Genomic DNA, 16,206 nt, shown 5'->3' with positions numbered 1-16,206 from the left:
TTCTTTCTTTTTCCCCCCCTTTTAATTTTTTATTTTGAGACAGGGTTTCGCTAAGTTGATAAGGCTGGCCTCAGACTTGCAGTCCTCCTGCCTCAGCCCCCTAAGTCATTGGAATTACAGGCGTATACCACTGTGCCTAGCTCTGGACAGAGATGTCTTTAAGTAGATTTAATGGGTTGGCTCAGTACCCAGGTACTTATCTACTTATCTAGTAGATAAGTGGAAATGGAGGGCTGCTAAGAATAAATGCAAAACTGAATATCTTCAAAAAGATATTGAAATAGATAATATTAACATTAAAAGAGTCAGACATTAAAGAGAGATCAGAGCAGTGAGAACAAAACCCTGAGCAAATGGTGATTCAGTAGCATCCCCACTTCTAAGACTATCCCCAGCTACTCAGTACTCTTCCCTAGTGGCAACCAATGTTTCTGGCTTCTTATTCATATGAATTCCAGAAATATTCGATGCTGCTATGGCTTGAATATATCTCCCAACGGTTCATGTGTTGAAATTTAATCCCCATTGTGAGATATTAAAAGGGTACAAACCATCAACTATGGTGTTTAGAGGAGGTGATTAGAATTAGACAAGGTCATACGGGTGGAAGCCCTCATGATTGAATATTGGTGGCTTTATAAGGAGAGGGAGAGTCACTAGAAGAAACACATAACATGGCTCTATCTTTTGCTATGTGTTTGCCTTACACTGCCTTGGAGCAATAAGAAGGCCATCAGCAGATGTAGGCCTTTACCTTTGAACCTCTTTTACCTTTACCTTTACCTTTGAACCTCTTTTCTTCAAAAGTTATCTAGCTTCAGATATGTGGTTACAGAAACAAACAACAACCACAAAAACTTTGGGCTAATATGTACATATTAGCAAATAAGCAATAATTTTACCCTTTTTTATATAAATAGAATATTACATACACTATTTAGCACCTTGCTTTTCTTAATTTATCTTGGTGTTACCAATGAGAAATTAAATCCTCATTTTATATGGCAGCATAACATTCTAATTCAAAGATATAACAATTCATCTGGGATTTTGATAGATATTACCAAATTTCTTACCCTTTGTTGTAGGTCAAATACTGATCCCTAAAGATGTCTTACCTGGATCAGTGAATAATGCTATCTCAGAGAACTTTGTTCTTCTTTAATTATAAATGAGAATGGGAATATTTTCATATAGCCTGTCATTTTTTGTTTCCTTTTCTCTTAACTAATTAGATATTTGGCACACTGATGCTTCTTATTGATTATATGAGTTCTTTACATATTAGAGAAGTTAGGTTTTTATGTATGATTGTGAATTACAATCTCCCTCTCCCCAATCCCATAACAAATTTGATGTTCTAATACAAGTTTTTAAAAAGCCAAGAAGAGGGGCTGGGGATATAGCTCAGATGGTAGAGTGCTTGACTCGCATGCATAAGGCACTGAGTTCAATCCCCAGCACCTTAAAAAAAAACAAAAAGTCAAGGAGAGTTTTCAGAAAGAAAACTGGAGAATATATTCCCACATATCAATAATTTTCTCAGTAACAAAGTCCGAAAGTACAAAAGAATAATTTTTAAACTGTACAACTTTACTCATATAATCACATTTTGGATGAATTTGTTCTTTCTCTCAGATTGCTTTTATGTAAATCACAACCTAAAACAGCAATTTTTATCAAAGCCATTTATTGAGTATGTTGTTTTATAAAATTCATTCAGATTTTTTGGTCAGAAATAACATGTGAAATACAAATCCAACCTTCTACTAGGTCAGTGGTTCTTAAATGCCTGTGACATCTTGCTGCTTCGAGGAAATAATTGAGAGACTTTTAAAAAACATTTTCTCAAATAATAAAGTTCCATATCATTTCATTTGTCTTGCAAACCAGATTGTAAGTCCTCTAAATTAGCCCATTTCTAAGCTCTCATTCACCAAGAATATAATACTACATGTTGAGGATCCCTTGTCTGAAATACTCAAGACAAGAACATAGATTGGACTTTGGATTTTTAAAATTTTTGAATATTTGCCTGGATATAACAAGATATCTTAGGGATAGACCCAAGAATAAACTTGAAATTCTTTTGCTTCATATACACCTTATATATTTAGCATGAAGGCACATTTACACAATATTTTTAGTATGCCTATGTTTTGACTGCAACCAATCACATAAAGTCAGGTGTTAAAATTTTGTATTTGTGGTGACATATTGGCACTTAGAACATTCTGGAAACTCAAGCATTTCAGACTTCAGATTTTCAGACTAGGGATGCTCAATCATTTAATGCCTCTGCTCATGCAACCAATATTTAATGAGTTTCAAGAATTCCTGGGCAGGAGTTGTAGCTCAGTAGTGAAGCGTTTGCTTCACATGAGTGAGGCCCTGGGTTCGGTCCCCAGCACCACATAAAAATAAACAAATAAAAATAAAGATATTGTGTCCATCTACAACTAAAAAAAATATTTAAAACAAAAGAATTCCCAAATAAATCTTCAAGACTAGAAATTAGAAACTGGAATCCTAAAATGCCTAGTTTTCAGCGAACAGAAGTAAAATCAACATGCATAAAAATGACTGCAGTTAGCTGGGCACAGTGGTGCATGCCTGTAATCCCAGTGGCTTGGGAGACTGAGACAGGAGGATCAAGAGTTCAAAGCCAGCCTCAGCACCATAGAGACGCTAAGCAACTCAGTGAGACCCTGTCTCTAAATAAAATACAAAATAGGGTTGAGGATGTGGCTCAGTGGTTGAGTGCCCCTGAGTTTAATTCCCTGTACAACCCCCGACCCCCCAAAAAAAAGAAGAAAAAAAAAAGATTGCAGTTAATTTTTCTCCTACTGAGAGTGGCACAACCAAAGATAATAATACCCTGTACCGAAGTATACTGTACCATGTAAGCTGAAGTATATATTGCAGCATTGTAAACTGCTGAAAACTGTTGATGTGATTTGCAAATACTGTACTAAAAATTAATTTAGAAATTAGTTTAAAATAGCAGTATGAACAATTAACAATAAATAACAAAACATTACCTCTCAACGCTCATGCTTTTCCTTTCTCCATCCCTTGAAATGACAAAACAAAAACAAAAAAACAAGTCTTTATTTTCTATTTCAGAAAAGACTGATAGACAAATATAAAAGTAAATATGAAATACCTTAGAAGAAGAAAGCATTTAGCTCAAAAAACAAATCACAGTAGGGGAATAGAGAACATGGATTGAGGGGAAGGCAGATCTGCTATTTATTTATCATAAAACACCCACAGATTTCCCTTAATATTCTCTCTGAATACCAATATATGCTGTGTTATATCAGAACTATATTGCTTACAAGCAGTATGGAAATAAAAAGAAAATAATTTTTGGATTACAGAAGACATTTTTATTTCCTGATTTCTTCAAATACTAGTTAGTTATAGTGCTGTGATATATTTATTCATCTTTCATTTTACCCACAAGATCAAAATGAGCTAACTGTAAATTCAAAATAAAAAAGAGCAGCAAGAGAATTATAATACAGCCTTGCAATCTGTTAAGATTTAGCAAGCTTAATTGGTTATTTAATTTTATAGACATTTTATTTATTTATTTATTTTATAGACAATTTTATTGTTGTCTTTTATTTTAATTATAATAATAAGAAGTCACTTTGAGTACAGGATGACAAGATAATGACAAAATTGCAAAAATAGTGTCCAAGGTTGACTTCTGTGATTCCTATTCTTTCTTTTTAAAATATTTTTATTAGTGCATCATAGTTATATATAATATTGGTGTTCATTTTGACACAATCATACATGCATGGAAAATAATTTGTTTTACTTTAGTCCCCAGTACTTCCCCTTTCTCTCCCCTCCTCCCGCCCCCCTATTCACCTACCTATACTAGTCTTCCTTGTATTTATTTATAATTTTTAAAAATTGGTACTTTATAGATATACGTAAAGATGAAATTCATAATTTTGTTAATTTCATCCTGAAGTTACTCCCTTTTCCCAACCCTCCTCCTTCCCCATCTACTCCCTTCCTCTACACCACTGATCTCCCTTCTGTTATCATGGGATTCCCCCTGACCCCATCCCTGACCCCACTCTGTTTTTTCCTCTTATTTTGATCTAACTTCACATATGAGAGAAAACATTTGACCCTTGACTTTGAGTCTCTTTATTTCACTTAGCATGATGTTTTCAGTTTGATCCATAGACCACCAAATGCTGTAATCTCATTCTTGTTTATGATTGGTAAAACTCCACTATGTATATATACCACATTTTCTTTTTCCATTTATTCATTTATCTGTGGACAGGCCTCTGGGCTGGTTCCATAATTTGGCTATTGTGACTTGTGCTGCTATAAATATTGATATGCCTGCATTACTACAGTTTGGTGATTTTAGTTCTTAAATGTAAATACCAAGGAGTAGGATACCTGGGTCACACGGTTTTTTGAGGAATCCACGTATGAGTATACCTTCCCCCCACCTCCTCACCAGCATTTATTATTATTGGTATTCTTAATGATTGCCATTCTAACTGAAATGAGATGAAGTTATAACCACAATTATAATTCTTGCCTATTATCTATTCTGATTGCTAATAATGTTAAACATTTTATCATAATGTTCGTTGGTCATCTCTATTTCTTCTTTTGATAAGTGTCTGTTTATTCCCTTCTTTTCACCTATCCCTAACAATTTGCCTTTCCAGCTGTGGGGTACTTCCTGTTAAGACCTAGATGAAAAAGAGATAGAGGGGAAAAAAAACCAAAACCAAAAACAAAAACAAAAACACAGGCCCACTTCTTTAGCCGTTCGTTACCTGTCTCCCAGATCTTTGCATCGTTGGGTCCCTCAATTTTCTGCCTCTGGATGAATGCTGCCAACCCCCACTCAGCCCCAAGTCTTTTTTTTTTTTTTTTTGGTACCAGGGATTGAACCCAAGGGTGCTTAACTACTGAGTAACATCCCCAGCCCTTTTTATTTTCCATTTTGAGACATGGTCTCTCTAAGTTGCTGAGGGCCTTGTTAAATTGCTGAGGCTGGCTTTGAACTCACAATCCTGCCTCAGTCTCCCTAGCCGCTGGGATTACAGGCATGTGCTAGTGTACCCAGCCCCCAAGTCATTTTTTGCGCCTCATTCTACTTTACTTTCCTTACTTTACTTTAAACCATTTGTTTAATGGTTATTTTCTATCCCACACACTAGTCTGCAAACTCCATGAATATAGAACTTTCTCCTAGTCACTGTCATTATCCCTAATTCCTAGGACAATGCTTAACACAATAATCAAAGAATAAATCACTTATGTATCTGGAAAAGAAATAAAATATTGTCAGTTCATGAAGGCTTTCAAAGAATCATTAAAACTCCTTGTTTAAAGAATGAATTATGGAATATAAGCCATCTTTTTTTTCTCAACAATCTGACAACCAGCATTCCTCTTATATTCTGAAAAAAGAATAAGGCAGAGATAAAAAATAAAATAATCATTGATTCTCTTGTCCATCTACTCAACTGCTGAAGTATAAGTCTTTATTTTTCTTTTGCTTTTCTCCTGAATCCAATCTGTTGATTTTTAACCCAAACATTATATTATGAATCAAACTGGTCTTGGAGGATTTTAAAACACATTATCTTTATAGTCTCTATCTCAATGGTTAAAATTGACATTTCAGCAAATAATAAAGCAGAATTACTATATATACCTTGCCAGATGTGTTGAACCTAGACCCAGAGAGATGTGAAGGAAATAATGCCAAGATGTTTCAGAGAAAAGGAGAGAAAGTAATGCCCTCTGTTGGTAGAGTTCTGTACAAGTAATAATTCCAAGGGCCTTTAACATTTTCTCTGTAACTTTTCCTATTCCAGAAACCTAGAAGAGAATCAACATTTATCATTAATTTTAAATTAAGATCAGAACTAAGAGGGTAATCTTATTAAAGGTATAAATAATGTTACTATCATCACAAATCTTGTGAGAAAACTGATTTTGTTACTTTCGGGTCACATTTCCTAAAGAGCATTCCATTTAATATTTAAAGGCACTAAAAAAGGAGTTGTTGGGCTGGTGTTATAGCTCACTGGCACAGTGCTTGCCTAGCATGAGTGAGGCACTGGGTTTGATCCTCAGCACCACATCAAAATAAACAAGTAAAATAAAGGCATTCTGTCCATCTACAACTACAAAAAAAAAAAAATTTAAAAAGAAAAAAAAAAGAAGTTGTTGGTCATATATACCTTTAGGGAATGGTCAGTCAACAAATTTAAATGGAAAATTTTGCTTCAAAATTAGAAATCTTTAACATACTAATATATAAACAGTGACCCCCTTTTATAAAAATAATCTTTTTTGGTTGTTGATAGATCTTTATTTTATTTATTTATATATGGTGCTGAGCCCCAGTCCCAGCCCACCCCAAAGCTCTTTGATCCAGACTTTTTTTAAAATGAAACACCTATTTATACTTTGAAAAACACATTAGAAAATACTACTTTATAATTATGTCTTACATATATTATCCAATAATCATATACATTGTATAGAGTAATTACTGAAAAAAAAAAAGATATCTATGCAGAACAATTTGGAAGCTCTGAAGAGTAATAAAAATATATCCTTTTCTGGAACCCCTAAGAGATAATTTTATCATTTTAAAGATGGTAAAGTATTTTTGCTTTTTCTTTATATAATAATAAAAATTCTAAATATCTTTGAAATATACCTATTTGGTAGCACTCTATTAAGGTACAGTTGGGAAAGGACTTTTCTAAGTATTTTTTATTTCTTTCTCCTTTGCAGGAATCCACTTAAAAGCTGTCATCCAAGTATGCTCCTAAAAATTTCTAGAAATAAGCTTCCTAAACCTGATTTTTAGGGTTTCACAGAAAGATCTCGTCAAGTCCACATTCAACCACCGATTATAATTCTTGCCTCTTATCTATTGTTTTAAAACTTCTCAGCAAAGAATTACTATCAGTCTAAATGATGTCTCTTCAGAATTCAGAGAACATGTACCAGATGATAAATTTTATATAAAATCTTACCTTCCTAATTGGTAAGTCTTTGATGAAGCCCATCACAGCTTGTCTGTTGGGGAGAATTTGATATTGTCCATTTGGCTTATTCTTGTCACTGCAAACTTTTGCCAACATTGTATTGGGAGCAATTCCTTAAAAGAATTAAAAGAACATTCTACTTATAAAAGTTGATACGTATTTATTTTTAACTAAGTGATGACAAAACAGAAAAAAAATGCAAATAATCTGAAACGATACATGATGCCACTTTAAAGATAACATTTTATTATCATCTATTTCCTCTGGATTTGCTATGGTTTGGTGTTTTTTGTTTTTTTTTTTCCCTTTTGTTGTTGTTGTTTTTTGGTACTAAAGATTGAACCCAGGGTCACTTAAACACTGTTCAACATCCCCAGCCTTTTTTAGTTTTCATTTTGAGACAGGGTCTCACTAAGTTGCTTAGAACCTTGTTAATTTGCTGAGGCTGGCTTTGAACTTGTGATCCTCCTGCCTCAACCTCTCAGCTCACTGGGATTACAGGAGTATGCCACCATGCGTACTTGCTATGGTTTTAAGAAAAGGAATTTTATTAGTTATTGGGGCAGAAGAAATGGGAATATTTAATTCTCCATGATATTTAAGATCTAAAAATAATTTCTGAGTTGAGTAATATTAAATGTAACTTACTACTGAGTTTACTCTTCAGTAGAAATACAGGGTTGTTATAGTGGCCCTATAACCATTACTTAGAAAAGATCCAGAATATAATTTTTGAAGGATGTTTATTCTTTGAAAAGTTTTTTTTAATGAATTATTCACATAAAGAAAAAAAAAGCTTCTGTATATTTATTTAAAACATTTCATCCCTTTTGCTACTCACAAAGCAAATTAAATTACTACTTTTCAAAAAGGTGTTTTACAATTTCCAGGAGTTTTAGAGATTAAGGTAATTTGAAACAGATATATTCAAATATAGCCATCAAATAGTTCACTTTAATTTTATACATATCTTCCTAAATTTTACTATTCATTTTCATGTTTTGTTAAAGAAAGATTAACCTAATTATGACATGAGTACTACAAGATAATTCAGGGTCCTCATGGTGAGTATCAATTATTATGCTACATAGTGATGCCCTTATGGGTTATTGACATTTGCAAAGCTGTTTTTTGGTTTTGTTTTTTTCCCCTTTTACCAGTTGGTCCTAAACTGCTACATTGCTAGCTGGTGTTTTGGATTTTTTAATTTTTTATCTTCTATCTTGATGTCTTCTGGGTTCTCTCCTGCACATATTCTAAGACAGCAATGAAGTCTCCTAAGGAAGAACTAATCAAGATTTATGAGAAAAACCAATGACCATATATTTTGCATTTACAAAAGAAGAGCTACATAAGATTTATGATAGGCTTTTTTCTTTGTGCTCATGTGCTTTTCTGCTAAATTCCTACTTACTTGTAGGTTCACAGCTCTTCTAAATAGGTAAAGTTTCAGAAGGTAAAAAAAAAAAAAGAATAGATAAGTAAGAAGATACTATATCCTTTCAAATGAGAAATTATTAATATGACACTTGAATTAGCCCAAAACTTACAACCACACTGTGCATCAAGATCCTGACCTGCACTGGCCGTCAGTGTTGTTTTTTGCTCGATTCTGAAACGAATTTCCTTTACCACTTCCTCAGCTGATGTTCCAAAAACAACTGAATTTTGTAGTATTTGAGGATTGTTTTGTTCTTCAAAGTTCGATGGGGTTTGTAAATCAGGAGGACTATCTTCAAAAAGCAGTGGAGAGATGGGCCGTTCATGCTCACTCAGTTTATCCACTTCCTTTTCTGGTTGATCTAAATTATAAACAGGAACAATAACTCATGTTCATTTTAAGAGGTATATATTTCACAAGTTAGATTTTGCTTCATTCTTTCTTTAAATTTTTCTTTTTTCTACTTTCCCCTCACATTATTTCTGAAGACAAAGCAAATTTAATAGTTTCTAGAAAACATGATCAGAAATGCTATAATTTATATTTTATAACTGTTCAATCAAGAAAAAAACTGTCCAGGTTTTTCTTTAAAAAAATTATCTTTTTTCATATTATACATTCTAAAAGGATCTACCCTATGTAAAGTTCATTAAATTTTGAAATGCATTACTTTTTTTCTTTAAAAACTAAAGTATTTCTTGCCTTTTATTCTTCTATATAGAAAAAAAGACCTTTACTAAATTAGAATTTAGGAATGAGGAAAAAAGGCTTTAGGCAAATAGAATAATTATATCTGAAAAGTAAGTTTTGCTTTTAGAGAGAAAATAATTTTTCTTCATCCCTGGAAGAAACTTTTCAAATGTCAAATCTTTATTTCCTTCTTTTAAATCTGATTTTATTTTGACTTGCTTGTGCAAAGTATCACTTTTACTAAGGGTACATTTGCAACAAATACAAATTGCCCCTGAAAGTTATGTTTCTTTATACAAATTTTTAGGGTCTGACTGGATTAACCAAGGTCTAAGTTTAAGGAAAAGAACATTTACTATCACTAGACTATAAACTATAATTATTAAAAAGTAAAATAAAAATACCAATTATTATCTCATTTTATTTGCATTTTTCAAAATATAATGTAAAATACACTTAAATCTATATTCATACTTAAAATGTTCTCATAATATCTCATTAATGCTTCTCAAATTAAGGTAAATACAGTGGCAATAATTAAATTTCTTAAGTTTCAAGATACACATAAAAGTATATTACTTGAAAAATAAATTTAGTCTTTTAGGAAACTTTTCTAAAAAGATAACAAATTACATGATAAAAACCTGATTAGTTTCAAGTTTTAAGGTAGGTAATAGAAATTATGTCACAGATATAATCTCCAAATTGGAATTCTCAGGTCATATGAACCCTATTTTACATTAACTGTTACTTATATGCTTCAGTTCCTTTTCATTTTTTATATCTGGTTTTAAAGTTCAGAGTAACTCAGAGGGGATTCAAAGTACGGAACATTTGAAATGATATTCACTGGAGCCCGTTTCCCCATTGGATGAGTGGAACTCAAGGTAATAAAAGCTGTAGAAGAAAAACTGCAGATCAGGTAAGGTACCTGTCACATTCATAAGCCGCTCCTGCAGAGTTCCTTATGCTGTTATAAAGGGCTAATCCCTCTCACACCCTGTTTTCAGGTGAGTCACTGGAATAGTAGAATGCTACAGGAGAAAGCAAAGGTTGGTACCTCCTGGTACATTATTAGAGCTACTGCAGAATGGTATATTACCTTTTCCATCTCAACTGCATTTTGCTTCTTTGGGAGGCCTGGAAATATAACTAACTGCTAAAATTGTTTATTTACTTCCAGACTGAATATTTTTGTAATCCCCGTAACTGAGGTAATCAGAGTACACTGTATGGTATTACCAGGATTAAAGCATTCCATCTGAACTGCAAGTGCTAAAAAGTGAGTGTTATTCAGTTTCTTACATAGACTGGTATCCACCATCTAAATTTATATTACAGAGTAGACATAAAATAATATGTATAATATCTGTATGTTTCTTGGTGTTGCTTTGAACAGATAATAAAGGGAGTGATTGAAAAAAAAAAATCTATGAAGCCATGGAATTTCTGATTCATTGTATTCTAGAGTCATGATAAGGTCTAAGTCAAAGAAGGGAAAGGAAAGTCATTAATTCTGGCAGAGTAGAAAACAGTAATAATTGCTATACTAGAACCAAATTGTAAAAAACTTGGGAAATGAAGAAAAGAATCACTCAATATTTTGATATCTTTTTTAAAAAAAATCTAATTTCTATTAAGAACAATAACAAAAAAAGCTACCTTACACAGATAACTTCCTCAGTCTTTTATTTTATTTTATTTATTTGTAGATGGTGTTGAGGATCGAACCCACTGCCTCATACATGCTAGGCAAGTGCTCTACCACTGAGCCACAGCCCCAGCAAATTCCTCAGTTTTAATGTGATCTAAACTCTTTGTTATATTTTAAGAAAATACTGTTAGATTTTAAGAAATTACTTTGTACAGGGACTCAGCACTTATAGTGCTTGGAGATTTAACATTCTCATTTGGTTTAAAATGATATTTTATACATTTAACTTAAACCTGGTATATTTTAAATTTCTGATTTTTCATTTTTATAAAGATATATCTAATCCTACCACCTACACATGCTAATGGAGTTAACTGGGTTGATTCAAAGGGTTACTTTTCTGTTTCTTAGTGTTTAGTTTGATAGTTCTTATAAATTGCTTACCATTTTCTATGACATTTTCATTTTTGACGAAATATTTTCTTTTGTCCTCAGGCCAATTTTGTCTTTCTTGTAAGTGCTTGGTTATATTCAAGTAAGCTTCATCAAGACTCATGGCCATAAAATTGGGATCATAATCAGCAAGTATTTCCTTAACCTTCAAAAGGAACAAAAGAAGCTTAAATTCTGCTGCCACAGCAAAGCCTCCTGTCACATATAGCTGATGAGAAACATTAATATTACTTTGCAACAACAGTAATGATCCTGCAATCAATAGCTCATAGATTTAAGGAATAAATAATTTACTACCAGTGCATATTTGTCAAATTCTCTTTTGTCTTAAAATAGATCATGAAGGCAGAAGACCATGAAATAGTTTCATCTGATGCAATCTCTCTTTAGCCACCTACATCTTGATATAGTAAGCAATTCAAATAAATCTCAGATGACATCATTATGGTAGACAGAAAAGAAAATGGTTAAGGTTTTAGGAAGATAGCTAAAAGTAATTCTACTCTCATCTTTTAGGATGATTTTTATTCATCTTAAAAAGGGATAATCTTATGTAAAAATACTCAATTAATTATAACATGCACAAAAAACAACTCTCAATACACATATTAATGCATGTATCCATACAGGGAAATGAAAGTTTACTATTTACTGGCATCTAAAATGGAAAAGATGTTAAAATTTGTAACATAACTTCATCATTACATTATATTATACAGAAAAGTCTGGCATTGCCTTGTGGGATAAAGGAAATACATATAGAATTTCAGTGATACAATCCAGAAATTCCTTTTATATAAGATGATTTTTATTACATGAAACTATGAATTTTTTGATGATTGTTTTTTACAACTGAAGTATTAGCTATAACTAGAGGGAATGATTGACAAAATAATAACATATTAGAAAACATTGGCTGAATTATGTTACATTTCATCTAGCATTTACCATCCATCTACTATATCTTGAGAAAACTTTTGTTTCTTTATAAAAAGAAAGTGTTTTAGCTTAATGTAATTATGAACAGCTGAGTCAAGGGGAATTTCAGAATAGTTTTTCCTCAGAGAAGGCCTAAAATAGCTTTGTTCTTGTAGAGAAACCATTTTTATAATATACTCAAACAGAATCTTTCTAGTAAAAATGAAACTCTGGAAAGTCTGTAGCTAGAGACAACTAACATTCTGAACGAGAAGTACTCTCTAGAGATACTGCTTAGTACTTACTTCCTTTTCCTAGGCAACTGGCAAACAAAAGTAGATATGTTCCAGGTAAAAAAAATCAAGCACTTAAAGCTCTAAGAACAGTTAAAACTACTCCAATATTTTGAACAAAACAAAAATAGATCTTCCTTAAGCTTTCTAAACTAAGCCAAAAATATCTATAGTTGATTTTTTATCTGCAAATTAACTATGTAGATTTTGCTGGAATCTTAAGATTTTTCCAACTTATGTAAATAAACAGATGAAAGAAAACTAGAACCAATTTAGTTCTCTTTGTCACACTGTCTAGTTTTACTGAGTTAAAGTAGTACTTAAAATTCTTAGTCTTTATGGGACTTTTAACTTATTAAAAGCCTATATGCATGATTAGCATTTTATTTGTTTTTAATTAGAAACACAATAAGAGAGATTAACAGTCATCAATTTGAGTGTACTGCTCTCTCCTTTTCCACTGTTTCTGAAGTAGGCACAGAGCACTTGCTTTAACAGACTATTTTGAAGAATATTCTTTTAAATCTTGGATAGGATGTCATTTCTAGCAAAATGAGATGGAGTACAAATAAAAGGATGAATTTAAAGGTTACTTGCATGTCTAAATGTTTAACAAGTGGCAGACCATAGTTTTTAAGTGCTTCCATTCACTTAAAAAGACAGCATTTACTCTAGCAGTCTAAAAGTGATGTAGATATAGCACTCAAATTAAATCCCAGCACTACAGGATAGGCCAGTTCTTATAAAACAGAGAAAACAGCTATTTTTCATATAAGATACTTTGGAATTTTAGCAAATAATCAAATCCTTATACTTCAGAGATCCTTTTCAAAGCAATGAATTATTCCCTTTTCTCTTTGATTTAATGTTTCTAAGATATTATATGTTCAAGTAACTTCACAAGATCGTGGGACAAGGAAAGCAGGTAATTAAGATAAGTGAATTTTGTCACTGCTTAAAAACACTCAGAAGAGACTAAAATTAATGATGAGTAGATTCTGTTAATTATAAGGTAGTTCTAGAAGAAAATGTATTTTTCATATTAGGAAAAAATAGTTTAAGTTACTAAGGTTACTCAAAGTTTGGGGAGATGAGTTTTTTAAGCAGATGCAAAAAATTCATGAAAACAGAATGGTCTATTCCAGGTACCATAAACAGCTCATATTCAATATATAATGTGAAGAAGTGGTTGAAGGTGAGACTAAAGATGAGACTAAATGTGGTAGACCACAGTATCATTTACTAAAATCCTGATGTGCTAAGGTATTTACAGTTGACTCTCTAGGTGACAGAAAACCAGAGAAAGAATATTAAGTAGGAGTGAGATATCAACTTACCTCTTTACTCACAGCTCTGTATTTGTCAAAGTTTGGGGGCACTATGATAAGTTGTGGGCAGAGTCTCTTAGCAATAAATCCTGGCATGGCTGCACGAACACCAAACCTCCTTGCAATGTAATTTGAAGTAGACTGAAAAAGAATTGGCCACATAGAGAAAAATAAACAAAAGTAAATGGACATGTTGATCCATGCATTCATAAGAAACACATTATTGATATGCATTTTCAATTCAAGGACATTTCTAATACAGGTCACTCTCTTGAATCACTGAACCCACAGTTTGACTTTATCCTTTCATGGTATGATGATACCATGACCCTTTCTCACTGCTGTCCTTATATTTATAATGTGATACCAGATAGTAATTAAGCTATTCTAATAAAAGAGATTCTTTCGTAATTCCAGTAAGTAAACTTCATATTTTTAAATAATTTTTTTTAGTTGTAGTTGGACACAATACCTTTATTTTATTTACTTATTTTTATGTGGTGCTGAGGATTGAACCTAGTGCCTCGCACATGCTAGGAGAGCACTCTACCGCTGAGCCACAACCCCAGCCCCCCTGAAAATAAAGTTCATTTGTTTTAAGACATACCTGTAATATAGTACATATCTTACAAGTCTGGATGATAGTGGATGTTGTTATATAAAAGTAATAGTATAGAATAGTTAATAGGATAGTGCAAATAATTTAAATATTACATAAAAGTCACAGTATAGAAAGTACTAATATAAAATAATATAGGTTGAGTATCATTTATCCAAAGTGCTTAGGAACAAAAGTATTTCAGATTACAGAGTCTTTCAGACTTTAGAATATTCGCACAGATTTTACCAATTAAGCATCCCTGATCTGGAAATCTAAAATCTAAATGCTCCCAAATCTGAAATTTTTGAGTGATGGATTTTGGATTTCTGGGGATGATAGATCTGTAGTATATTTTTGGATTTGCTCAATTTGGTATTTGGGGAAATTTTTACCTAGACAACAACTAACAATTGAAGGTCTAACCAAATTAAGTCTCCAAAATGAATTAAGTTTTATTTCTCAACACACGAATATATTTTTTGGTAAAACCATTTTGACTAGGAGATGGAACTAAAAAAGTATGAGAGTAAAACAGAGACTATTACTTATTAAATCCTTAGTGATGATATTTGACAGTAATATTTGATATTTGACATATGTCAATCTGGTAGGTAGACCACAGTACCATTTACTAAAAAATTTTTTATCACAAATAGAATCTTTATGTGGAATCTCAAGTGAAAATTCAAAGAAAAGCAGAACACAATCTATCAAATGAAGGAATTATCACAAAATATTATTAGTTTTCCTTTAATAAATTTCAAAAGGTATTTTAAAAATCTTGAGAGGGATTAAAACTATGCTAATCCTTACTCAGTGATCCAAAAAGGAAAATGCAAATCATACTAGAAAGACAAACCAATGCTATAAATATAAATAAATGTAATGGAACTAATATGAATGCTATATCTAAGTAGAACAGAAACAAAGATTTGAATTCCTCTGTTTGTGGTAGATCATGAATCAGAGCCATAACAGTTTTACAAGTTACTCAAAAGGTAAGATTTTAGTTCCTTATACCAAATGACTTGCCTTATGACTAACTTTGAATAAAAGCATGTGTGGTAAATGCTACAGTGTGAGTCCTGAAGCCTAGGTCTTAAGAAGCCTTCAGCTTCTACTCTTGCTTTTTTGTGATCCAGCAAACCATTGCAAAGACCTTGTGGTACATTACTAAAGGATGAGCATGGAGAGAAGAAAGTGCAAATGTTGGAAGCCACTCTAATTGCTTCTGCGGAAGTGCTAGATGAAAGCCATTTTAGAGTCTCTGGCTCCAATTAAACAGCCCTAGCTAACCCCAGGTAGAGTTGAGTTATCCCCATTGAACTCTGCACAAATTATGGAATCATGAGAAAAGACATGGTTGTCTATAAACTACTAAAGGGTTTCTTATACAGCACTAGAAAATGCTATAGGTCTAAGTTCCTATTCTTAGAGCCAACTCAGAACATTTCCAAAATCCATTAAATTCACCAAAAAAAGAATTACTGGAATAATCAAATATGCACCATCACTCTCATTATTAATTTGTACATACACTTTTATGAGTTCACTAAGACAAAAACAATTATGCTTCAGCTCTCATCAGAAGGGAATTTAATTTAGTTCAGCATACAAAAAGGGTAATCTTTGTTAAATATAGCAAATAATCAGAATAGATAGTGTCTGAAAGATATTTTTTTGTAGATTTCAAAAGCAGTGGGTTATGGTTCTAACAAGGTTACAGTATGTGTGTATGCATAAAACACACATACATAAATATAG

The 16,206-nt window shown here is 32.3% G+C and overlaps 1 protein-coding gene across 3 annotated transcripts in view; it reads right to left on the bottom strand.

The window, feature by feature from the left end:
- The window catches only part of Polk (DNA polymerase kappa), a 61,088-nt gene that overhangs the window by 10,372 nt on the left and 34,510 nt on the right, over positions 1-16,206 (bottom strand). For all 3 annotated transcript variants that reach the window (XM_077109393.1, XM_077109395.1, XM_077109394.1), the window contains 6 exons: positions 13,851-13,982; positions 11,294-11,447; positions 8,642-8,866; positions 7,053-7,177; positions 5,714-5,880; positions 3,042-3,074 (listed from right to left, as the gene is read on the bottom strand). In XM_077109393.1, coding sequence (XP_076965508.1) covers positions 3,042-3,074; positions 5,714-5,880; positions 7,053-7,177; positions 8,642-8,866; positions 11,294-11,447; positions 13,851-13,982 — 836 coding nt within the window. The remainder of the gene's footprint in view (positions 1-3,041; positions 3,075-5,713; positions 5,881-7,052; positions 7,178-8,641; positions 8,867-11,293; positions 11,448-13,850; positions 13,983-16,206) is intronic.

The sequence above is a fragment of the Callospermophilus lateralis genome, chromosome 5, assembly GCF_048772815.1.
Source record: "Callospermophilus lateralis isolate mCalLat2 chromosome 5, mCalLat2.hap1, whole genome shotgun sequence".
NCBI classification, from domain to species: domain Eukaryota; kingdom Metazoa; phylum Chordata; class Mammalia; order Rodentia; family Sciuridae; genus Callospermophilus; species Callospermophilus lateralis.
Note: the sequence above shows the minus strand (reverse complement) of the source record. Positions and strands in the feature narration are given on the sequence as shown.